Source organism: Dermacentor albipictus, chromosome 4 (genome assembly GCF_038994185.2).
Source record: "Dermacentor albipictus isolate Rhodes 1998 colony chromosome 4, USDA_Dalb.pri_finalv2, whole genome shotgun sequence".
Lineage (NCBI taxonomy): Eukaryota > Metazoa > Arthropoda > Arachnida > Ixodida > Ixodidae > Dermacentor > Dermacentor albipictus.
In genome coordinates this window covers 35,769,403-35,796,667 of record NC_091824.1, presented here as the reverse complement: position 1 = coordinate 35,796,667, position 27,265 = coordinate 35,769,403, and the positions used below count along the sequence as shown (strand labels likewise).

The following is a 27,265-nucleotide window of genomic DNA, read 5'->3' as shown; positions in this document are numbered from 1 at the left end:
TAGTTAGGTGTCTCGTCTACATTAACAGGTAATCACCTCTAAAAGCCACAGTCAGGCTACTCGAAATACCAGCACTTTTCCATAAGAGTCCCTGTGAAAATGGCATGTACTTATGGTTTGGTCATTGAATCCAAGAACTCACTTACTCCTTACTCTGGCAAAAATTAAAGTCTGGCATGTTTTGTTTTTGCCTTCTTCTGCAAGCAAACCATGGCAGGTACACGAGAGACCCTGATCGATTCACTCCTAGTGGCCAGCCGAAGACAGGTAAGAGAATACGTGAAAAATTCTTTTTCTTCCTCATGTGTACAAGTATATAAAGGGTGTTCCAGTTAATTTTAGGTAGAGTTTAAGAATATGCCCATGCACGCAAAGACGACGCGACCAAATGCATGTTGCTCACTTTTCTATGTAGTGTGTCACGCTATCTTCTTTAGTCTTGCCTAATTACATAATTAGTCAAGAATAGTTAACCAACTTCTGAAGTAACGAAGCTAGGAAAAAAATTCAAATTTGAAAGTTGCTGAGTGGTTTGCAAAACGTGCGAATAAACAGCTTCTGTTTTTTTATCTATTAAGTATTAGTGTTTTTCAGCTTAAGGCGGATGCCCACGAAATAAAAAAAGAAACACCACGTGACATGCCTGCCTGAACGCGGACAGTTTGGGAGCGCTGCAATCACGCTGAATATGTTGCCACCATTGTGTTTCCGAACTGAATCCGTAAGAAGACATATACCTGTTTTCACACACATGCCCACACACACAGAGAATCAGAATCAGAATCAGTTTATTATTATTTATTTACACACACAAAATTCCGTTGGAACGCATCTAAGGGAAGAAACGGCGGCAAATCGAAAAGATTGGTATACTTTAGCTGCCGGCGATGGACGAAGAGCATTTCCGAGTTATCGTCTACGAATCATAAGACGGCACCCTGAAAGAATATCTGTAAAAATATATTTGCTCAACTGTAACGGCTGTTGAGTTTTTGAATTATATACCATTACCTACTAAAGCAATTATTCTCTAGGGGCGTCTTCGAAGGATCTTTGGTGTCTGCACAGGCCAGACGGCATGCCTCCACTGTGTCTTCAGCCATGACATATCTTCAAGCAAAGTAAAGGAAATGAAATGTTATAATTGCGATGGACCCCACGAGGCGAATTCCAAGGATTGTCCGAAAGAAAAAAAAAAGCAGACAATAATACCGAACCAAATGAGCACAAGTATGTCCCACTAAGAGGCGGCAGCGTCAGTGCAACATAGGAAGAGACGATCGCGTCGCCGACGTGAGGTCCAAGCGAGGGCTCCCTGGCTACAATTCTGCAGGTCCAGCAGAGGGTGGTTGAGTCGGCATGGATAGATATCTCTAAACCATAGCTACAAGCGAGCCGCGCAAGCCCGGTATCGAATATCGCTGTCATACAATCGACGTCGATGCCGTCGTTGTTCAGTCGTGGTCATTCTAACTTCGTGATTCGACTCTCGTCATTTCGCCTGCATCCCGTCGTCGTCTTCGTAGAATCGTCGTAATGCCTTCTTCGGCATTTCGGAAACATCTTCCGATTATCATGCCGTCGCCCTCATACCGCATGGGGGCCTCCATCGACGTAATTCCTTCTTCCTAATTCTATCGTAGTCCTGTTCTCATTCAGTCGAGATTATACTGCTGTTGTCGAGCTTTCGTCGTCATTGTGTCGTCGTCTGAGAGTCATCGTCATGTATTCGGTGACGCCATGCAGTCATGCACTATTTGCGATTGCCTTAGTGAATAGTCCATTGCCTACAAACTATTCACTAAGGTAATCGCAAATAGAATCAGGAACACCTTAGACTTCTGTCAAGCAAAGGACCAGGCAGGATTCCGTAAAGGCTACTCAAAAATAGATGATATTCACACAATCAATCAGGTGATAGAGAAATGTGCGGACTATAACCAACCCTTATATATAGCTTTCATTGATTACGAGAAAGCGTTTAATTCTGTCGAAACCTCAGCAGTCATGGATGCATTACGGAATCAGGGTGTAGACGAGCCGTATGTAAAAATACTGAAATATATCTATAGCGGCTCCACAGCCACCGTAGTCCTCCATAAAGAAAGCAACAAAATCCCAATAAGGAAAGGCGTCAGACAGGGAGATACGATCTCTCCAATGCTATTCACAGCGTGTTTACAGGAGGTATTCAGAGACCTGGATTGGGAAGAATTGGGGATAAAAGTTAATGGAGAATGCCTTAGTAACTTGCGATTCGCTCATGATATTGCCTTGCTTAGTAACTCAGGGGACCAATTGCAATGCATGCTCACTGACCTGGGGAGGCAAAGCAGAAGAGTGGGTTTAAAAATTAATCTGCAGAAAACTAAAGTAATGTTTAACAGTCTCGGAAGAGAACAGCAATTTACAATAGGCAGCGAGGCACTGGAAGTAGTAAGGGAATACATCTACTTAGGGCAGGTAGTGACGGCAGATCCGGATCATGAGACAGAAATAATCACAAGAATAAGAATGAGCTGGGGTGCGTTTGGCAGGCATTCTCAGATCATGAACAGCAGGTTGTCATTATCCCTCAAGAGGAAAGTGTATAATAGCTGCGTTTTACCAGTGCTCACCTACGGGGCAGAAACCTGGAGGCTTACGCAAAGGGTTCTACTCAAATTGAGGACGACGCAACGAGCTATGGAAAGAAGAATGATAGGTGTAACGTTAAGGGATAAGAAAAGGGCAGAGTGGGTGAGGGAACAAACGCGAGTTAATGACATCTTAGTTGAAATCAAGAAAAAGAAATGGGCATGGGCAGGACATGTAATGAGGAGGGAGGATAACCGATGGTCATTAAGGGTTACGGACTGGATCCCAAGGGAAGGGAAGCGTAGCAGGGGGCGGCAGAAAGTTAGGTGGGCAGATGAGATTAAGAAGTTTGCAGGGACAGCATGGCCACAATTAGTACATGACCGGGGTTGTTGGAGAAGTATGGGAGAGGCCTTTGCCCTGCAGTGGGCGTAACCAGGATGATGATGATGCAGTCGGGGTCGTTCTATCGTCGGCATTGCACCTTCGTATGCTGGTGGTCGTCACACAATCCTCGTCTTACACTCGTCATCATCATATTGTGTTCATACCGGCGTCATCATGTTGTCATCGTTTCACAAGCGTTCTCATTTGAGAATCATCATATCATTGTAACGCCTTCGCCGTCACATAGTTGTCATAACATTACCGTCATTCCGCACGGCATGACGGCAATGTTATGACCATCGTCACTATACAGCCTTCGTGATACAGTCGTCGTCACACTATTTGAAGCCTAACAGTAAATATTAAGCGAACCTGTTGCTAAACACATCATGGCAAGTACAATATTAAAGATAACTAAAAATTCAGTGCGAATACCGCCGAGAACCATAGCTTATTTTCTAATATCAAAGTTTCTTCTACTGGTATTTATTTATTTATTTAGCACATACCGCAGTCCGAAGACCACGCAGTACGGGTGAAAAGCTGAACATAGTGAACGAGACTACAGAAGTTAAACAACAGAATATAGCAAGCATTACAATCGAATACAAGCATAGACTAACCAACAAGATTAACATACGTGGGAGACAAAATGTGCACAACTCTGTAAGATCACTTTTATACACTCGAAGAAAAAGCAAGCGCAAGATTTTTGGTGAGTTGCACGGCGTTTTTACAAAAAGCCACGTTTTTACAAAAATTACAAACCCTTCCTCAAACGGTAAATGGGCACAAGCAAAGCTTGTCCTGCGTACTCCTGATCTTCGTCACGGTTAAGTAACCCACAGGTAATGCGCCAGGTTGCTTCGGTCTCTCACTCCGTCAGCTGGGAATCTTCTTCTGGTTGTAGGATTGCCTGGGCTCGGGCGGCTCCAAAGGCGCGTGTATAGGCTGACGTTATCGGCGCGCGGGCGAGCGTCGCTAGACGCCGGGCGCGTTGGAGCACGTTGGCTGCGTGCGCTTACGTTGGCGGCGCTAGTGCGTCGAACCAACGGTCTAACTATAGACGCTGTTCTCGCCAACGTGACGTAACGTGTGCGCGCGTTCACGCTATGTCGGACTATATTTGGTCCTTAACGGCCGGATCGGCGCGCCGACGGGATGAATGGATGGATGGATGGATAAAACTTTATTGGATCTATTTGAATGTGGTTGGGCCGGTAGACGTCCGGGAGCCCCCTGGCCGACATCTCTAGGCAAGCACGGTCCACCAGCCAGAGCTGGTCATCCGAGCAAGAGATCCGAAGAGTGGCCTCCCACGAGGAAAAGGAACGGTTGGGAATAGGCTCTACCCGCATGGGCTTGGGGCAGCTCCACAACCAGTGGAAAAGATCTGCCCGGGGCGCTCGGCAGGTAGTACATTGTGCATTATGGAGACCGGGGTAAAATAAATGTGCCAGATAGGGAGAAATAAATGCTTTGGTCTGGATTTGGCGCCAGATTGAACTCTGATGGGCGGCAAGGGAATGTTGAGGGGGAGGTAAATCTCGTCTACCATCCCTGTAATAAGTGGTAATGTGGTGGTAGGTGGGAGCCCTTTCAAGGGCGAGTTTTCGACACCACTCGTCGAGTGCTGCTAGTTCCTCGGGGGGAACGCACAACGCTTGGCCATCCCATCTAGTTTGCGAGAATAAAGTAAACGGAAACGAAGCCGGCGCAGCGCGCGCGATACGCTTTCCCGCACTTTATCTTCTCGGAGGAAGCGAAACGGCTCTGATTGGTTAGGAAATCTTGGCTAATGATCACGCTTCATCGCCGGCGCAGCTCTTAACTCATCAAACCGCCCTTTCCCGCAGCTGCTCTGCTCTGGGAGCCAACGAGTTCTTGCGTGACCACTACAACGCCACTCGAGAGGCAATACAAGCTTCGCTTGAAAAAAAAAGCACTTGAAGGCCGTGTGTTGCATTCACTGATAGTTCGCGGAAAAAAAGGAGTGTTTGAAAAGGTTAGTACATTCGAAGTATTGTGTCAGACTATGATTGTGACTACGACTGGTCTGTCGAGAAAAAGTGAGAGAAAAGTAGTATACCCGAATCGATATTAAACGGCGAAGTGTGGAGCAAGAAAAGAAAAAAAACTTGAGCCTGGCGATAGCTTTGTGCTGCTCAAATAGCGGGATGTCGTTACTAGCCATCAGTGATGAAGATGAATAAATGTTATGATATGCGTTAAAGTAGATGAATCGTGCTGCTCTCATTTGAATTACTTCTAGCTTATAAACATCCTTTCTATAAAACGGGTCGCGGAATACGCATGCGTACTCTGGACGGTGACAAAAAAATGTTTGTATGCAAGAAGCTTTATCTGGTATGGCGTGCTCTTCAGTTTGTCTAAGAAATTCCAGTTTTCTAAAAGCAGCTGAACATGCAGGGACAATATGGCTAACCCATGATAGTCGATTGGTAACCGTGATTCCAAAGTATTTGAACTTGCCAACTTCGACCAAGGAATGATTATTTAACATACAACTAAATGTGAATGGTCAACCCTTATTTAATATTTGCATAAAGATTTATTTGCTAATTCTTGATTCCATCGACCAAGCATTATTATTTACTATTATTTATTATTGCTCTAAGCCTTGACAGGCTTTTACAGGAGTGGGAACAAAAATAACAAAAAGTACAGATTGCGAACAAGATAAAAAAGGAAAAAAAAAGAATGATCGAAAAATAAGAAATGAAGGAAAAGAAAATCCTAAACAGTACAGACCAACAGGAAAGGGTACACATTAGAGACTGATTTCGGAAGAAGAACTGAAAGCGGCATGTACAGTAAAAGCCTACACTAAAAAGAACAGCGATCAGCATACAAGTAAAAAAATATACACTCCGTTAGCAGCGCTTTTTTTTTTCTACAACGGCGCAACTTGCTGATCGAAAAAAAAATTTGAATCTTGACAGAAAATGTGATGACAGATTCTGAGGACCCCATATCGCGTGGCAGTTTATTCCGTAATTCTACGACTGACAAAAAGAAGGAATACTTGAATGTATTACAGCGGGAGATAAATGGCCTGATACTCTTGTCGTGGTTTGTTCTGGCTGAGCACTGGTATGGTGGTTTTAGGTACTCGTGTTTGCTTATGTTAATACTGTCAAGATAAAGAAGGTAGAGAAACTTTAAGGCAGCAACGCGTCGGCGAATCGCCAAGGTTTGAATGCTCGCCCTGTTGCGTAGTGCTTTTATGCTGACGTCACGTGAATACTGAGAATACACAAACCGGAGACCTTTATTTTCAATTCCCTACAGTTGATTAAGAAGGTATATTTGGTGCGGATGCCAGATAATACTGCCCTATTCAAGGATTGGCTTTACAAGGGCCTTATAACTTGCTAACCTAACTTTGGAAGGTGCCAGCGCAAATTTCTTGGGAAGGAATCCCAGCTGTCTGTATGCTTTTGTGCACGTCTGTTTAATGTGAACGCACCATTTTAATGTGTTTGTAATGGTAACACCGAAGTATAGAATTGTGTCGGCTTCTGCTGTAGATGATATGCAAATTTTAAGGGTACCTGTTTTCGAGTTATGTACATGGATGAAGTTTTTGCTACGTTATTTTCATTACCCATTCTTGACACCATATGGCAATGTTAGTTAAGGAGGAATTAAGTCGTATCTGGCCGTTAATCGTGCTTACTGTGGTGTGGATGACGCAGTCATCTGCAAATAGCCTTACTGTTACATCAGGTTCAACATCAGAATGAATGTATTCTACAAATATTAGAAAACGAATTGGACCCAGCACAGACCCTTGTAGAACACCGGAGTAGATATCTAACTCTTCAGGTTCATTGACATTTATTTTAACGTACTGAATGCTGTTTGAGAGATAGGCGGTTATCCAGTGTACTATGTTAGTGTCAATCCCGATATTCTTAAGCCTACCAATTAATTTCGGATGGGGCCCCTTGTCAAATGCTTAAAAACGTCTATGAATATTGCGTCAGCTTGAAGTCTCGAGTTAATTACTTTAGCAAAGTCATGCGTTATTTCGAGGAGTTGAGTTACGGCAGAAATACCTTTACGAAATCCGTGTTGTTTGGGGTAGATTGTTATCTTCTAAGTAGGTGGTAATTGCTTTTGTAATAATATGCTCCATCATTTTACAGCAAGAACTTGTGAGTGAAATCCACCAGTAAGTGTTTACCAGTACTTATTACTTCCTTTGTGAATCGGAAGGACCTTGGCATGGAGCCAGTCCATCGACAGGGTGGCTGTTTGAAGCGATGCTACGAAAATTGCATGCAAGAAAGGAGTTATCTGTTCTGTGTAACGCCGCAGAAAAAAGTTTGAAAGATTGTCAAGACCTGAAGATTTTTTAACGTCAATCACTAGCAATAAAATAGGTATTCCTTCTTTAGTTATGACTGCTTCAGACATTGATAACGGAGGATACGTCAAAGTTTCGCTTTCTCTAAGCGCAGGGGCGTGTGTAAGAACGCTCTGAAAGCATTAACTTCCTAAATGTGTTGGTGACAGTGTGATCTTCATCAGTTATATTTCCATTTACATCGATCTGCGTCACATGGTTCTCGGGCCTGGACAGGTGGCGCCAAAACTTTTGTGGGGACTGTGTCATCAAATTTATTAGTGTCGTTGAAAAGAAAACATCTCTTGCCTTCCGTAAAGCAGTTTTTAGCTCACCAGAAAGTCGGCGAATATCTTCAGGCCACCAATCAGAGAGAGAATTGAGGCTGTTCTGCAAACAAACACTATTGGTCCTTAGCGGTTTTATTTGGCTTCCAAGGAATGTCGTCCTGCAAGAAAGCTTTAAGTTTATGGCGGAGGTGTCTACCGAATAGACGATGTCAGTGATAAAGATAAGAAAGAAGACAAGGCCAAGGTCATTACCCGGGAGTGCTCCTGAGCTTACAGGCAGCATTTGAGAGCTGCAACCTTCAACCTGTACAAGCTGTTTCCAGTTTGTAAAGTAGGAGCCGATCCAGTTAATTATAATAATAGGGAGAGCATTGCTAAGGAGATTCATTCATGAGTAGTTTACCATGACAAGCACAGTCGAAGGCTTTTCTGCTAGGCACGAGATCGCGGGATCGAATCTCGGCAGTGGCGGTCGCCTATTGATGGGAGCGAAATGCAAAAACACCCGTGTCCCATGCATGCATGGGGACACATTAAAGATCACCATGTGCTCAAAATTTATCCGGAGTCCCCCACTACGGCGTACCTCATAATCAAATCGCGGTCTTGGCCGGTAAAACCCCAGAGTTCAATTCTTATTCACGGCTCTTCTAAAACGTAAGAAGATAGTATCTATTTGGTCATATTATTGGTGACGAGTTGTTTGGTGGTCGATAGGTCTTCCCTAAAACAATGCTGAAGGGACTCCATATATTGTTTTCTTCAAGAGAAGACGTTATGTAATACGTAATGATACGCTCTAAATGTTAACAGGTACCAGCCGTTATCGATATAGGCCGGTAGTTTTCAACATTCATGCGATCACCTTTCTTAAGGAGCCAATTGTCAGGAAGAGTTCAATAACAGAACTAAAAGGGAAAAAAGATAGGTGAACGGGCATGCAATTGTTTTAGCGCACCGCTGCAAACACTGCGTTAGGCATACCATCTGGACCGACAGAAGATTTAGTCTTGAGATTCAGTAACAAAAAAAGACACATTCGAAAGATATGAAATCAGCATGTACAATAAGAAAATAATTATTACTCGTGTCAGTATGGTGTTCCTGAGTGAATACTGAGAGGAAACAATGATTGAAGTGGTTTGCTATGCTGGAATTACGAAGGAACAGCGCCAACTAAGACGATCACAAGTGGGGAGAGCGACACAGGACAAGCGCCAACTGTGTCGTTCTCCCCACTTGTGATCGTCTTAGTTGGCGCTGTTCCTTCGTAATTCAAGTACGCACCATCTAGCCCAAATGAATGTTGTCCTGAACTTTGCTATTCTGGTTGCATCAATAACAATATAGTCGTCCGCTGATATCTCGGTCAGTTCTTTTTGTGCATGTTGCTCAAGTACCACCAGAATCTATCAGGGTTATTTTTCAAGAAGCTAGGGAGTGAGTGATTGAAGTATCTCGCCTTGACCTCGCTTAGCCCAGCCACAAGCTGGTCCTTCAATGAAATAAGTCTGGCGTTGTTTTTTCCTGCTGGCCCGCTTTTACCTGCGGTGCAAATGTATTATATCTCTCGTAACCCATAGGTTAGTTTGCTTGCTCGGCATAAAATTATCCAGGCAGTATAGTATGGCAGTTTTATTTTTATTTCAAACGGTGGACACATCATCAGGGAGATTATCACACAAAAGCCACAGATGATCCAGAAGGGCCTACTCGTCAGCTTTCGATTAATCCTTAACAGCATTTCTTGCTTCCTCTCGGTTCACTTTTGTTTCATAAATGCGTAAAGATAAAAACACTGCTTTGTGATCGCCGATGCCACCTTCAACTGAGACTACGTAGCTAGATCAAGTTGAATTCAAAAAGACTAGGTCGACTGAAGGATGGGCTGTTGCCATCCTCTCTGGTGCACTCGGTAGCAATCTGAACAAAATCACACAAAAAACAATGCGAGCAAGCCTGTTCCTGGTTGCGTCAGAGCCAGAATCGGGAGCGCGCCTGACAGGACAGGATAAATTGAAATCGCCTGCAAGAACCGGACAATCATCTTTGATAATGTACACACACAAGTACAAGTACAAGTGCTAAATCACTGTCGTCATTACCAGTATTAATTTTAACAGAGATCGATATTTCAAAACACGAATGTGCCCATTTCGCACTGCGTGATTTTTTAGCTATTCTTTCTGTGCAAGGAAAATAAAAGAGGTGGTGGCGTAGTGGTCTATGAAGAGTGATCGGCATTATTTGTGAAATAGTGTCTGTTGATTTTGAGGGTGCTGAAGTGGGTACGGTACTAATCACCAAGGCGGAACTGGAATTTACAGAGTGCGCTGTTTATAAGCCACCAAACTCTAACATAAACATGTTTGTAGACCAGTTAGCACGCTTCCTCGAATTGTATGCAGACAGAAGTGGCATCACTTTGACAGGTGACTTTAACATAGACATTACCGCAACAAACAAGTCTGCTACACCTGATTACATAACACTTCTGGCATGTTACGGCCTCGAAAACGAAATTCAGAGTTATACACGCGAGGAAATTCTCGGTGGTCATTTAACAAGGTCGTGTATAGACCATAGCATCATAAGAATGAGTAAATGTAATTAATGTGACGGAAAGAGTATCGGACCACTACTTTGTCGTTATGAAAGTTTCAGGAGATGTTCGTGTTTTAACTGAAACTAAACTCAAGAGAAATATGTTTTGAATTCAAACGAAGTAGATAAACGTTTGACAGCTTTTAACTGGGATAATATAACAGAGAACAACCACCTAAACGCTTACGAACTGTTCGCAGCGGCATTTAAAGAGATCTACCAGTACCCCCCCCCCCCAAAAAAAAAAAATAAGAAAGCTTAAAAGGAGAAATAAAAAAGTGCGCGCATCGATAACGAAATAATGCAGTTCTGCTGTGTTAAAAAATAAACTTCTTCAAAAATGTCAAAATGAACCTGGGGATCCTCTTGCAAGAAAAGAATTTAGGCAAATGAGTAACTATCTGAATGCTCAAATAAGACTATAGCTAGGAAGCGCTACTACACGGGCAAGTTTTCAGCTTGCGGGCACAATTCTGGTAAAATGTGGAATTCGGTTAACTCTATATTGTACCTACAAAGAAAAGTATAGATGGTATTCTTACAGACGCTTTTCTCTAGTTACCCACCATCCAGATAAAGAATGATATTAAAAATCACTTTATTGAGTCGGTAAACAACATCACAGATGGGTGCACACTGGCGAATCTCCCGAAAATTACATTCTCTGACAGTCATTTTGCTTTTCTGCCTACAGTTGATGAAGCCGAATGGCGGGATATAATACGATCCATGAGCTTGACAAAATCTCCAAGTTTTTATAAAGTTCCGTTGAGAGAGATAGCTGCGAATTTCAATGTGCTAAAATCAGTTCTCCTATACAGCTTAAATGAAACGTTAAGAACCTACCATATACACGAAAACATGAAAGTTAGTATTGTAAGACCTCTCTACAAGATAAAATCTCGAAAGCTTTACGAGAATTATAGACCAAATTCAATTTTTCGTCGCTGGCAGGCATATTAAAATATAGTCTATGTTATCATGGCTCCTTTCTGTGAAAAGTTTAGCCTTGTTAAACTAGCACAGTGTGGCTTTCGCTCGGGACAGGGTACTATAGGCTTGTTAGAAAATTTTAATGACCATATCCATGACAAAATCGGTAAAAATAATGTTGTATTGACTCTCTTCATTTACTTAAAAACAGCATTCGACATATTAGGTCATGAACGGTTACTCTCAAAATTAGGCAGCTGTGGTTCCAGAGGCTCGCATTACAATTTTTTCAAAAATTATTTAACAGGCAGTGAGGAACGTGTCCGTGTGCCTGAGCCATATTATTTTTTGTTTTGCGTTAAATCAGGCGTGCCGCAAGGGTCCCTTTCGGGACCGCTTTTGTTTAACATTTATATGAACGATCCTGCTTGCTTACCGCTAAAATAAAAAGAAATATTTATACGCTGACGAAGCGGCTTTCGTTATATTGAACAAATCTTTCGACAAAAGTGCTAGAGTACTACAGTATGATGTCTCTTAAGTACTTGATTGGTTCGTTGACAACAAAACGTTTCTAAATAAATCGAAGACGAACACGATATGTTTTCGCAGTACCTATAAAATAGTTGCAGATAGTTCTCCTATTTATCTCCACACCAGTGGCTGCGTTGCATGCTCTTGTCCTACGGTAAATCTAGTGAAAAAAGGATTCGAGATTCGTCGGAGGATTCGTTGAAGGATTCAAGATCATGCCAATTAAGCATGTCCTGGACTTGATTCTTCCTTCATTAGTACACATATTCAACTTGATATTTTCCAGGGGCTCGTTCCCGAAGACTTCAGGTTGCGAAGGTAGTAGTTTTGTACAAAGGTGGTGATAAAAACGAGCTGACAAACTACCGTCGAATATCTGTGTTGCCCATTTTTTCTAAAAGTGTAGAAAAACTAGTACATGCCTCCATGACATCGTTTCTAGTCAAACACAACCTGATAACTAGTATGCAGTATGGCTTTGTGAAAGGGCAGTCGACAGAAACTGCCTTACTTACTCAAAAGGAAAATATATTGCAGACGTTTGAACAGCAATGATGTACTCTGGGTATCTTTTTTGATTGTTCGAAGGCGTTTGATTGTTTAAACCATTCCACACTACTCAACAAACATTATGGATTTCGTGGTGTATTTCTTGAATTAATACAGTCGTATCTTCAACACCGTATGCAACAAGTGATCATAGAACGATATGTGTCGTAATTAAAGCCAGTTCACGCAGGAGTGCCACAAGGAAGTATTCTGGGGTCCCTGCCTTTTTGTATTTATATTAATGACTTAGGTACTATAGATAATGATGCGAAATTTATTATGTACGCGGACGACACAACTATTCTGGTTACCGCACCGAATTCCACTGAGGCTATCGGTATCGCAAATGAAGCACTAACAAAACTCTCCTCGTGGTCTACCGCAAATTCACTTAGTATAAATACTAAGAAAACAACAGCTGTTCAGGTCAGACCGAGAAATCGTAATGTCACTACAGGCTTAACATTACAACTTAATAATTCGATTATTCCGATTGTTCCTACTGTTAAATGTCTTGGGGTTGTATTCGAACAACACATGTCGTGGAACTTGCATGTGGATTTAGTCGGTGGGAAAACATACCGTGTGAGAGGAATTTTATGCAGGTTCACGCAGGAGTGCTTCATGCCCTAAAAGCATGAAGCTTTTCCTATACAAGTCCTTGCTTCTCAGCCAAATTCACTAATGCCATCTTGTTTGGGGTACTACGACACTTTCTAATATCACCACATTGCACAGAATACAAAAAAGGCCGTCCGTAGTATTATTCTGGATGTCCTCCACGACACACATACGCGCCCACTTTTCAAAAAACTGAATTTACTTTCTATGCCTGATATTTATGAGCAAGCACTAATTCACCGGTATAAGACAGGTATTAAAAGAAATAATAACGCCTTAAATACTATATCGAACTTAACACGCAGAGATGGGAAGCTAAATACGCGCACTTGCGAACTCTGAGAGATGCCAGGGGCAAGGACTAATTACACATACCAAATGTTGCACTTTACATTACCGTCTTTACTAAACAAATTATACACTGCATAACTTTCATCATTGTGCTTTTTTTGTCTTTTCTTTGTTTCCGCAAAAAAGGAAGAAATTGTGTTTTTTGTAACAGTGTATTTGCCGAATTGTGCATTGCAGTATGTTTCGTGTGACACATTTGTCGATTTCATATGTGTATAATGTGCATTAGTAATTAGCGTCAATTCTTTTGGTTTCAATTGTACGTGAGTGCTATATGTACTACATGTACATTCTGTTTCACTTCAATTTCTTTTACACATATATGTATATGTATGTGTTTATTCATATATGCATTATGTCTGTCACTTCTGTACTTAGGACTTAGGTAATTTTAGCTTAATATGTAACACCTAACCTTATGCTCTGTCACTCCTTGTTAAAAGGGGCTGCGGACCTTGTCAAGCCATAAAAAGCCGTTTGTTCGCGGTCCTCAGCATTGTGGTGTTTAAATAAAGTGAATTGAATTAAATTGAATATACCTAGGTTTACGCTTGGTTGACACGCTGTCATGGAATGTTCACATTGAAGAGCTCGCAACACGTTTACGTGCTGGGTGCGCTCATTTGCATGCTCTGAAATCCTTGTACGAGGCAAATGTTTGTAAAAATTTGTACAAGTCAGTTGATGAATCTGTCATAAAGTACGGGTAGCCGTTTACGGCTGTGTCTCTTCTAGTAGATTGAAGATAATTAACGACGTCCTAAATAGAATAGCCTATAGCCTCTCTTACGGCACACTTGGGCATCGGGAGGATGTTTTGTTACGCATGTACCAGTCGGACAAGTTGTTTGTCGAGTAGCAAGTATTATTTGGCACCATGTGTGAGAATCGTTTTCTACTAAGTTCAAGAACGCAAATATGAAATTCCGCTGCTGACGCCAGATAGAAAACTATGTTGTACCTCGTGTGAACACTAACTATGGTAAGATGAGGACTCGTGCTTTCCACGTGCCGCAAAGCTTAATAATTTGAATGGCCATGAGATCACAGGATCATTTAAACATGTAAAATAATTTCTGAGGCCGTGGATGATATGTAATACCCACATTTCTTGAACTTTTGCCTCAGATTTTTGTAAGCATGCATGCAATGACGGAGCACATCCGACAGACTACTTTGTGCAATTAACATTTTTGCATTTGTTACTATTCGATCCTGTTTGTGCGAAGCTGTTTCCGTAGTTGTGGTTGATGTCAGTGTATTTCGGGCTGATCTATCTTAGAGACATAGTAAGTGAATGCCTTTTCAATATTACTGTGCCTTTTTATTAGGCTTCTTTTTAAATTGTTGTACATGTACTAGTACTACTTGCCGTTCTGCCTAGCCTCTCGCACAAGCACTGTTGCTTATGCGGACTGGATATGTAACTGGGAAGGGAATGGATGTAATAAAGAATATTATTATTGTTATTGTTATTATTTTTATTATTGTTATTATTATTACTAAGATATTCGGTCATTGATGAAGGTTGTCTGTAGACGGCACACACGATGAAGGAATGGTCCCGGCAGTTTAAGAAATAAGCCTTTGTGGTCGTGAATTTGTTCAAGGAGATAAGCACAATGTCATCTTTAAAAGCCATTGCTACAGGACTTCCTCGAGTAGCCCAATCACGTCTGAAGATTTGTTATGTTGGAGGAATCAGAACTGAACCATTTATACCTTCATGCAGCCAGGTTCCTGTAATTACTGTAATGTGAGGGTTGCAGGTGACTACGAGGTAGTCGAGCTTATGAACTTTATTCGACAAACTTTGTGCTTTAATGTTAAGCACTCTCGATTCTTCGGAAGCAGTTGGCCGAGGGTTGGCGGGTGAAGGCAAACACGTCATCCAAGAAAAAAAACAGCTCGCCACCAATTTTGATCTTGTCGTTGATAAGATTGACCCATTTTTTGCTGTTGATTTCGGTTATCACCCTTCCCTAGAGTAGGCGGCGCTTGCGAAGCGTGCGCTGACTCTAATCATCTTGCACGTAATAATGGAGCCCATCCGTTTATTATAGAATAACGTAAAACTTCTTGTTTCCCTTGGCAAGCTTGAAAGTACGCAATAACATGCTTACGGCTACCCTGGTGGCAAAGACGGCGAATTCGGGCATAATACAAAAAAGGGTAAGGCATGCAGACACGGACACGAGAGAAGAGAGTTCAACTTCTCTTGTGTGCGTGTCTGCACACCATAGCCTTTTTGCATTATGAATCCTCGCCAACTGGCTCAGCTTTTTGTCGTTCCAAGAACTCGGGCAATAGACTCGCAGTTTACTGCCATTTTTTTTCGCAAGTATGTCAATTACCCCAAAAGTTCGAAGAGAATTCTTCATTTCAATTCTGTCTTCAAGAATACCAAGGACGATAATGTTTACCCGGCGACGAAAGTCATGAATATCAGTTGACTTGGAGCTCTGCAAAGTCAGCACAGTCCTAAAGCAAGCTGCTGTAGATTGAACGGCGGCAATTCCCGGTGGTTTCACGTTGAATTCCTGTAGTTCGTCTTCGATTGCTCGAAACCGTAAGCCCATGTCGCGAATCATTTGTCCATTCAACATATTCCATTGTAGTATTTCGGCCTAGATATTAGCTTGCCCCCTAAGAACACTGTACAGCAAATGAGCTTTAGTAGGAGCTGGCTTTGCCTGAATGTCAGCGCAAAGTAACATTTGCCAGACGCAATAGTAGCCATATGTAATACTCAAACAGGTGCCCACAAATCCTGACGACAAAGCCAGTAACACTAGCCATCTCCGCATTGCCTTTGGAATCTTAAGAAATGAAAGATTAATTACGGAGTCAAATTGCAGCTGTGAATCTGCCGAGTAGTGTCGCTGCGACGTGTTCTCTTTTCCTTCTCACCCCTGCTAACCTCGTATAGCCCCGGATGCACTTGCAGAGGCGCAACCGGACCACGTTCACGGCGTCGCAGCTGAGCGAGTTGGAGGCGCTATTCCAACGGACCCACTACCCGAGTTTCTACCTGCGGGAGCAGCTATCGCGGAGGATCAGTCTCTCGGAGGCCAGGGTGCAGGTAAGAAGGGTAGTCGTTGGATCGCGGGGTCACATATTCTGACTTCTCTGCATCAACGAAGTCCACGGGTCCTCTCACATGTATCAGGCGTTTACAAGCAAACAAGCGTGGTGCACAAATAACGCGGTGCTGAAGCTCCTCCGAGTTATTACGCGAACACAGTTGCAAATGTCCACAAAAGAATAAGTTTCATAGAGCAATGAGCTGGATCAGCAAGAGAGACGTCGTCGTAGGTATAGCTCCCCACGTCATCGCTCTTGCCTATACAAATGAGCAAGCAGCAGCAGTGAGAGCGGGGATATTCCACTGGTGCCGCACAACGTACGCTTGAAGTGAATTACGCCGCAAGGAAGGAAGAGGGCAAAGGACAATGAAGGACACAGAGTAGGAATGTCGCCAGCGAGTGCTGCTAAACGCAGTGGCGGAGTGCCTCTACGGTGTAAAGGGTAGTTAACCTATGCAGACGATCACCTCACAACATTATGCTTGCGTTCATCTCCGTTATCACTAATCCAAATTAGAATTAGTGTGACCCGCCACGGTTGCTTAGAGGCTATGGTGTCGGGTTGCAAGCACGAGGTCGCGGGATTGGATCCCAGCCATGTCGGCCGCACTTAGATGGGGTCGAAGTACGACAGCACCCATGTACTTAGATTTAAGTGCACGCTAAAGAAGCGCAGGTGGTTGAAATTATTCCGGAGTGACCCACTACGGCGTGCCTCCTAATCACATCGTGGTTTCGGCAAGTAAAACACCATATATCGTATATACAAGAATTCGTGCGATGAAATGCTTTCTGGGCTGTTCTATATGATTTCCGACTAAAATCGACAGCCAGAATTACACGCGAGGTCTGCTAATGTTTCTAAGCAATGACTTGCTTAAATATGGTTGCAACGCTTAAGTTTATTTTTTTCGAACACAAGACGCACTCACAAAAGAACTGAATGAGCAGCAGATAGTACGAGAACAATGTTATTGCTGTCTTCAAGCGCTGTGAACTAGGGGAATTTTTTTATTGCTATAACAATTATATGAACACTCCAGGTGAACTTCTGCCGTCGGCGTCGGCGGCGCCGTGCGGTTCAGTTTGAGTGAAAGTTTGAGAGGGTGAGTCGGCAAGCGCGGTTCAATCGCGTTCGCGAGCGAGGAACGCGACCCGGATGCGTTCCCTCTCCAGCGCCGGACGTTGACGCAAAAATAAAAGTTTTTTCTCTCTCTCTCTCTCCTGGGGTGTGAGAGGCAAGGGGGTCAGGCGCGGGAGGAGGGGCGTTCTTCTCCGGCGGCTGCCAGGGCGTCGCGACGTCCTCCTCGCCCGCCGCTCCGTACAGAGTGGAGACATTGCGGCGTCTACTACGGCGTTGGCCCGGCAATCGCGGATGGCGCAGTAGACGGCTTTGGCGGACGCCGTAGGGACGCGTTGCCGGCGCTCGTGTGTCTTGAAAGCAATCTGCGACGTGGCCGAAATGCGCACCCGCGCGAGGCTCATCTTGAAATCGATCTGCGATGTTTGCAGAGTGCCGGTAGCTTGGTATGTGCTGAGCTTTCGACATTTTGTACGCGTTGAAGAGACAGATGCACGGAGGTCAATTGGCTCGCGGCTGCTGCCGCGATTCCTAACTCCAGCGTTTTCAGAAAGTTTCCGCTGTCAGCGAGCGATGTGTTTCAATGTTTACCTGTGCGCGCGTGACACCGTGCTGGTGAATTTTGTTAAAACACGTTGACGGGCTAGTTGGTTGGAATTGATGATAGAATGGGTAAGCGCGACTGAACAAGAACGTAGAAAGAAGCAGGCACGCAAAGACAGCGCTGTCTCTGTGTGTCTGTTTCGCTCTACGTCCTCGTTGAGTCATGCTTACATATTATATCATTGTTCATTTAGGTAGTAAGGGAATGTATATAAGTTTATACGGCCAATAAAGCTACTATCCCTACTTAGTACAGCTATCTACTAATTTGTTATGGGAACCGGTGCTTCGTCTTTCGGGCGGAACTGCAATATTTTTTGCTGTTGCTGATGGCATGTTGCCCGTCAAACAACTCGTCAAATATGGTAGTACCTTCAGCCAAGTTATGGTGCGTGGACACTGTATGCTCGAGTAAAATGCAGACAAATATTTGTTTCTCAATTTATTTACCTTAAAAGTCCTTTCAGAGCAATACATGTGGGAGGGCTAATATAACTATTCAAATCATACTACGCAATATAAAAGGCTGCACAACACGAACGCAAATGGTAACCTCCCGGCCCCCTTTTTTCAATCAAGAATATCAACTACGCAGTGATACATGTATGTACGCACAGTCACACACACATCAAGGGAAACTCAAACAAGATAATCTGACAAATAAAAGATCAGTTAGAGAAGCCGTGTAATCTGCAAGTTTGAAAATATTCACAATGCATTGGGTGCGCCATAATTGTTATTTATCCGAAGGGCAAATCGATGTCTTATTTTTTTTTCTGTGACCAATGGAGAGAAGTGGCAAAGAACAAGTCACGCTGAGCAAACTGTACAGCGCCTGCGAAGGGTAGAAAGTCAACAGACGCGACGTATCATCGGTCGCAGGTATGGTTCCAGAACCGTCGAGCGAAGTGGCGCAAGCAGCAGCGCGGCCTGCAGCCCCCGCACCAGTCTCTGCTGCGAAGAGCCGACAACATATGGGCGCCGTTGCCTTTGAGGCCACCGCCAGGTGTCGCCACCAGACTTGCTCCACCACAGCAGCAGCAGCCCCACCACCACCACCACCAGCAAAGGGCGCATTCAAGCATTGCCGACGCCGGTGGTCCACAGAGGCCAGAACGATGCGCCGTTGCGCCGTGGGTATTGATCACATACTTGCACATACAAAGAAGGCAGACGTTCACAGGCAGATGGAGAATATAGGCATGCTAGACAGTGGTCGATCAAGCAATGCCTCAAACTCTAGTCTCAGATCATGGTGAAAAACGTTAATCGCTTCAAATGTCTGCCGGCTCGGTATTACCTAGGCGAAATCCCACAGTGTCGAAATCGATCTGTTTTCGGTTCTCCCCGTCCTCGCTCTTCCTTGGGTGATTTCACTTTCATCCCTCAGCAGCAAGCAACCACATAGGGCTCGACTTGCAGAGGGTGACAATCCTGAATATATAATTCAGTGTCGTGTGTTCCAGTTGAGTACAGTATTCTTGCTTGCGAGTGAAATTCAGCTGAATACGTGCCTAAATTAACGGCCTTGAAAATGAGTGATTTGATCCCACTTCAAGGCCATCATATGCTCGGTCTGTAGAGAACGCTACCTTTCCCTTTCAGATCCTCTCTTCTTTAACCTTATGGTTGCGTAACTCATTAAATTATTTGTCGTTTGTATAGAGTGCCGGAAAATCAGGAATGATAACCGAAGATTCAGATTGTCTTCCGTGCAACAGCGCAACCTAGTCCATGGGCACTATAACGTAAAACTATTCCAATATGTTTTTATTCCATTACCCTGACGTCAAATTTGCGTAACCACCAACGCTAGCATCGGGTGGTCAACAACAGGGTTGTCTGAACAGATCAATCAAAAGCTCTCCTCATTCATTGGAGGTTACTTTTGTTTGCTTGAAAAACAAATAACGTTGCCTACACTGAGCGGCTTGTTTTATCTAATTGGCTGACAAGACGCGAGGAGCACACTGAAGTGGAGAGGGATTCAATGGAGCCGAGGCACTGCACTGAAAATCGATAACCGGATGAAGAGGGTGGTGCTGGCGTCTGGGATTGGTCCGCTTTTCTTTACTTGGCTTGCGGTGGCTGGTCGAAAATCGCGATGGCATGCAACGAAAGCTTAAGTATTACACTAAAACAAATCCTCAACAAAGAAGAGTTGGCAGAACGACGTCCTAAACGTGCCGAAAGGGCTCGAAAACGTTACACGGCTAAGCAAAAAGTTTGATTACACGCAAATAAGCCCATGTTCTCAGGCAGGTGCGAGTAGCCAGTGCATGAGTGATCGGCGGCAGCCATCTTTTATTCCATTCGGAATGGGGCAGCCTGCTGCTATCCAGAAGAAAATTCAGTTTTGTTCGGCATATTAATGCATCTTTCACGCGTACACATCACTTTGACGCAGTGAGTTTTTGCGGTTTTGTGACGTCGCGTGACAGGTAGGTAAAGTGGGTGCAGCCCGAAAACTTTTGACCAATAGGCGATTGCTAATGGCGAAAACGCATCGAATCAGAAATAACGATTTTTCTTTTGTTTGGTCAAACCATGCATAATCAGTGTGTGTACGTGATAACAGATGGGGAGCTATCGCAGTTCTCGTGACCTCGCGTGACAGAGAGGTGAAGTGGGGGTGGTCTAAAAAACTGTTTCACCAATTGTGGAGGGCTGATTGCAGAATTGGAATTGAAAAGTTTGGAATGCTTTTACGTTATAGCGCGCCATAATTCACTTCAATCTGAACTTTGGAAGGTTAATACGTGCAGATCTAATTATGAAAAAAAACCTACTGAAGTTTTCTTAACAACAAATTGTAGCGCCAATGCACACTGACAATGAAAATACGCTAATGTACGTCACAGGCACTACCAACAAATTAAATCGAAAGACAGCGACATGCAGTGTATATGTTCTACATATACTATTTAAAGTATATACTGTGTATACCGTAAATTGTCATGCCCGGAACCAAAAGGGCCTTAAGGGTAACGAAAACATCGAGCGACGATTACAATACTCGCATTGCTAAATTTGAGCGCAGCTCTACACGTCTTTCCATTTCGCGATATATTGGCCGGCGCGGACAAACTGTCTCGTGCGGCACGGCACATGGCAAACGGAGCAGAGTGGGGCGTGTCTGCCTCGCTATTCGGGAGATCACCAGAGGCAGCGCGTGGGTGATGCAATTCACGCAAGCAATTCACAGAAGCCGCTGCAGACAGACCTCCCCTCATGCAGCGCTTTTTTTCCACATATGGTATCGGTGGACGCGCTTACCGCATGCCATCGGCGAACAGACGACGGCGCGCTACTCTGGCGCCATCTCGCAGCGGTCGTCACCGCAAAGCCCATCTTGCACGCACTACACTTTTCTTCTCACCCTTTCGCCATGTCCTCGTCCTCCAGTTACCGCCTGTACTTCGTCTACTTTCCTATTCGCGCTCTCTTCTATATCGCAGTCTTTCATTCCCTGCGCTCCGCGTTCGCTCTTACCATCCTTCGTTGTGCTCGTTCACTCGCTTATGCCGAGGAACGACGCCGGGGAACGCCGACGCTAAACGCACGAACGGACGCCTAAGACCTCCGCTCTAAAAATAAATATAATGCTCCCAACAAGTAGGCGCACCAGCCACCTCGGGCGTACTACAGAGGGCAATTATCAGTACTAACATCATCTTTTGAAAGATCTGTAAATATATGCGCGTCTCCTTTGTGATCGTGCCTTCGTGCTACAGTGTGTTGTCAAGCAAACGCTAACTAGTCCTACAACCGGTCCTCCTGGTCAAGTTTTGTTTACCTACATTCCCGAGTGAAACAAAATGCAGTTCCAATGCAGATGTTGGATCTATGTGAAGCGAATATTCAGTGAAGCAGTTTATGAAATACTATGAATGGTGTTTATAAAATACTTACACTTAACGACGATGCGTACAACCTTGTGTAATTTCATTCTATGCAATCACTACTGACATGGAATTTTTTGTTTAGTCATAACAAAGGTCGCAACATTATCGCCATTCAGTTTTCATCTTCATGCACTGTATAATCAACATGCTATGCTAAAATGCACACTCTAATTCAAGCGGGTGCACAGTTTGATACGTATGCGCAGCTATGTGATAAGCAGGAAGGTGTTTTAGGATGCTTGTTCAGGTAAGAATAGTGATGGCAGTTGAATGCACAGAAAAAAAAAAGGTGTCCTACGATTACAATACGCCATAATGCGAAATTTCAACACTGCTGTATACGTGTTTGCATTCCGAGGTGTATTGAGGCAAAGAAGCGCCTTCGCAGAGGGACGGGCAGCATGTGACCACTAGCATGAGGAGTGGCATCGGAGCCAGCTTTGGAAGACGACGACGGCGAACGCACTAGCAGTGGCACGAGCGCGTTCGCGCGGTTACGCCGAGGGACGCCGACACTCAACCCTAGAACGGGCGCCTGAGAGCTGCGCTGCAATACGAGGGCTGTAGCAATATTAGGCTGTAACAATATGTAACAATATTATTATAGATGTAACAATATTAGGCGAGGGTTGCGCTGTAACAATATTAACAGATTCTGTGCGTCTTGTATCAGAGTTAGACGTATACATTCTGGCGAATAGGCCAAGACCGGGTGCATTACTAGTGGCATATACCTTATAGCTAAATAAATAAAGAAATGAAGTAAATTTAAGAATCAATGAAACATAATTCGCCCTTCTAATGACAAAAATACGTACGTGTGCTTGAAGTATTTGTGAGCGGACATGACATTTTCAAGTTTTATGAAGGAATCATAGTGGGGCAAGCACATTCTGTAGGATTGGCCAAGAACGAGCATAGACACCCACGTTGAGGTTAAACCAAATAAGAAAGAAGTAAGTTAGGAATCTCGTAAATATAAATCGCCATTTCACTTATTAAGAAAGCGGTGTACTTAATACATGCCGGTAATTTGACGTTTTATGTTCAGGTTTCATGTAGGAAATTAATATAGGAAGTATTGCATTATCACTATATTCGGTTAGCATGCAATGAGTGTATAATCCACTTCGCTGATAGCTGTAACGCGAATGCGTTAAAGACCCGGTGTTGCAGAAAATCTTGTGTCAGCGTCCGCCATCGGCGCCGTTGTCCGTCAGCAAAAAATCATCCAGAAACACAACCGCGCACGCCCACCACGTGGAGCACAGGCACTAGTGAAATAATTGAACTTCTAAAAGTAAAATGCGTAAGAAAATTTGTGAAGTGCGACTTACACACAACCTACAGACATGATAGCATCGTATTGCAACTTGAATATACGAGAAAATAACTTCAATATACGAGAAAACATAATTCTTGTATGCGGAAGCTCTAACCCCTTATTTCCTTGCTTACGCGGGATGAGCCATTGATGAGTCAGTGCTTGTACCCTCTGCCTTACGGGAATAGGAGCAACTGATCTGCCCTGCACTGTCGCCGAGATCGGCCCACAGTTCTATTATATAAGGCCCCATGTCGCAGAATAGAGGGTGTCGCTGTTGGCTGCTTCGGGACCTGAAGCAGCCGACAGCGAAGCAGGCGGCATTTAAGCGTCCTCTTAAGTTTTTTATAACCTGTGTACGTACATCCCCAAATATATATGCCCTTATACTGAACAAACAAACTGGACCCAACGTCTGGGCAGACGTACGAAACAGGAAAAAGTAGGAAAAGAAACCTTCGTTTTCACACTGTCTTTAACCATGCTACGTCATAAATGTGTATGGTTGAACATGTGGTATCCTACGTTGTTTTCCAGATTTTTTTCTGGTTTATCGCATTTCTTTTTTTCTCTAAAGTCCGTACTGCTAAACATTGACAATTTTTTTGCAATATCTTACTGAAACGGGCTCGTTCTTCCAGTGCTTTTCTTCAGTCAAAGCATTATGTTTATGTATAAGCGATGTTGTGGGCAAACTATAAGTGTCCTGTTCTGCTACGGTTAGAATTCTGCAAGAAGCATTTTTGGTGCATTTTCTTTTTCACCACTTTCATGCTGCGCTCCAAACGAGGGGGCAAGGTATCGTTCAATCTGTCACTAGAGCTTTATTTGCGGTCTTTCTAGCAAATTTATTGTGTAACCAATGCCGTTTAGTTCAAATTCTGCTGAAGAAGCACTGCAATCAGCTGAGGAGTGTGTTTTGTATAGGGACGTTCTCTGATCCGTGTGCAAGATTCTTTCCTTTGCTTGTTTCATCCAGCGTGGCCCATTGCGGCCCCGTGGACCCCGGAGACACCTCAGCTGTCGCAGCTGTCGTCACTGAAAAGCCGGAGCCGCTGTGCCCGTGTCTCGCTCTGCAAGCTTCTCCTCCTACGTGGGGCCGGCTGCAGGGGCTGGAAGCCATAACGCGTCACAGTCAGCTACAGCCATACCTGGAGGCGTTCGCGGCGCGCCAAGAACACGTTGCCAAACAACGCCTGTCGTCTCCCGTACAGTGATGAGAACGAACCTCTTCACGGTGGTTACCATGAAGGAGTTGTCTCGATCTTCGTTTCTCTCAAACGAGGAAGCAGTGCCAATACTTATGGTATTGCTGAATGACCGATTGGACGACCTTGACGAGCCGATGCTGCACGTAGTTCACGAAGAAGGGTGCGCTAAAGTAAGCCGGATCAAATTGGGCACCAAGGAGCTCACATTCACCTGAACCATGAATCTCACAACGCGGGTGACATTAAATTTAGCCCTTACTGGGAATGTGCCTAGCGTTACTGGGAGACGAGCCGGGTTAATCGTGCTATAAACAGAGTTCAACACTAACATAGCTAGTCCAGCGGATAGTTTGCTTCCGAGAACGATGGTTACTTGCTTTAAAACATTGAAGAGTAAAATAATAAGGAAGTGCGCAAAAAAATGCGGATAATTTGTTCATTTTTGTGCAGAAGGGCTACAACCGCGTATTGATAAGGCCCACGTTCTTCGCGGCTGAGCGTATAAATAACCAGATTCCGGGGACGTAGCCGCGCCGTAGTTTGTAGCGGCTATACACTCTGCTTACTATACCGGTGGTGCGCAGTGACTTCTATCTCACAGCCATCTCGTCCCCAAACTCATCTGTTCTCATGCAATATTTATTTATTTATTTATTTATTTATTTATTTATTTATTTATTTATTTATTTATTTATTTATTTATTTATTTATTTATTTATTTATTTATTTATGTACCTCAAAATGCCCCTGTTGCGGAGTTTTACACGAGGAATGGTTCACCGCACGTAGATACAATTCAACAACAGGAAAAAAAACACTAAATACAAGAATGCAGAACTATGAATAACAAATACAAAGGAGAAGTAAATGCAACACATCTAGCAGTAAAATAAATGAATGTAGGCATGAGTAATATTTAGCGCATTAAAGAAATGTTAGTTCACTTGATGTATCTATATAAAGCTTTCAGTGCAGCGTCTTACAACCCGGAAACAGCGAGCAATGCATAAACCCATTTAATAATGTCAGCCAGAACCATTTTAAATTGATCAGGGTCGGTATTGTTTACAGTATGTAGGGGTAACTTGTTCCACTCTTTTGCCGTTTGAAAGAAGAATAAAGTCATATGCACAGTAGTCTTGGCGTGTGAAGCATGAACAGCTTTTTGGTGACTTGTGCGAAGTAATAGTCGATGAGAGGGAGTGATGACGGCGTGGTTAATCGACGAGTAATAAAATTTGTGAAAAGTGGAAAGCCTCGAAGTTTTGCGGCAGCATTCAAGACTGAGAAGGTTGGCCAGAGTCTTTAGTGCTGTAACGCTAGTTAGATAAAATTATTCTGTATAAATGAACCTGGCAGCGCGATTTTGGACCTACTGCAACATGTTTAAAGGTTAATCTGACGGGGGCCCCAAACTGCTCTGGCGTACTCGAGTTTAGGTCGTACCAGCGTTAGGTAAGCAAGCATTTTCACAGAGGGCGGTGTGTGATGCAAGTTCCGGCGTAAATAAGCGAGGGTGTGGTTAGCATCGTTTGTGATGTTAATTACGTGAGACAACCATGTAAGATCCCCAGACAGACAAATGCCAAGATATCTATATGAGTGTAGGGAAACATTTGGCAGCCGTTATTGTGTAACATGTTCTGGAATGTAACGACCGACGGTAGAAGGGAATGAGTGCAGTCTTCTTTGTGTTGAGGCACATCAACTACATGTCACGCCATTTTTCGATGGGATGCAGATCCTTTTGGAGCTTGGTAGAGTCAATTTTGTTGTTGATGCTGCGGTAGATAACATAGTCGTCGGCGAATAATCGAATGTTAGAGGAGATATTATTGGGAAGATCATTTATATAAATTAGGAAAAGCAAAGGACCAAGAACCGTGCCCTGGGGCACGCCCGAGACAACTGGTGCGTAACAACACGCACGGTTGGTAGCCCACGCAAACTGTTGAAGATTAGCGAGGAAGTTACGCACCCAGTTTAGGACAAGGGAGTTAAGGTTTAAATGCGCGAGTTCAAGTAGGAGGCGTTGGTGAGAAACTTTGTGAAAAGATTTCTCAAAAGCTGAAAAGAGGGCGTCGACGGGCAGGTTCACGTCTAGGCTGGAGCTGATATTGTTGATAAACACCGCTAGCTGGTTAGATCATGAGCGATGCTTTAGAAATCCATGTTGGCAAGGATGACTAAAAATTCGCAGATTGAAATTTCGTACTGTGTGAATAAATTATGTGCTCCATTATTTTTGAACGGACACTTGTAATCGATATGGGGCGATAGTTTTCTCGCGATGTTTTGGGGCCGTTGTTGTGCATAGGAATTATTTTGCCGACCTTCCAGTCATGAGGTACAATGCCGGTCACGAGGGATTGTTGAAAAACCTGCGCTAAAGAGCGCCGGAAATGTAGTATGTATTTTTGAGGATCTTTGCATTGACGCAATTGATTCCAGCTGACGATGTTGGTTTCAGGTGCTCAATTAGTCTTATTATTCCGTTAGCTTCAAATGTCATGCCAGGTATCTCATGGTGATCAGTGTAGGGATAATCTGGCAGATCATCTACAGGCTCCTCAGTAAACACTGAAGGGAAGGTAGAGTTTAGTATTTCTGCGAGGTCCTCGTTTCGCACGGGAAATTTGAGGCCATCACTGATTGATATAGACGGACAAGGTTTAGGGTTGATAACCTGCCAGAATCGTTTACTATTGTTTCGTAGCATAGCCGGTAATTTGTATGATAAAAAGGAACGTTTAGTTTAGGCGGCAAGAGAGTCGAATTCCTTTTCAGTGCTGTGATACCTACTCCATGCAGAGAGCGTGTTAGATTCTTTTGCCGAA

General features: G+C 43.7%; 1 protein-coding gene across 1 annotated transcript; it reads left to right on the top strand.

The window, feature by feature from the left end:
• Positions 1-208: 208 nt before the first annotated feature.
• Positions 209-24,434, top strand: LOC139059517 (dorsal root ganglia homeobox protein-like). Its single transcript, XM_070537939.1, has 4 exons — positions 209-267; positions 16,166-16,300; positions 18,871-19,121; positions 24,197-24,434. The coding sequence occupies exons 1-4, from the start codon at positions 211-213 to the stop codon at positions 24,432-24,434; spliced, it is 681 nt and encodes a 226-aa protein (XP_070394040.1). The 5' UTR covers positions 209-210.
• Positions 24,435-27,265: the final 2,831 nt, after the last annotated feature.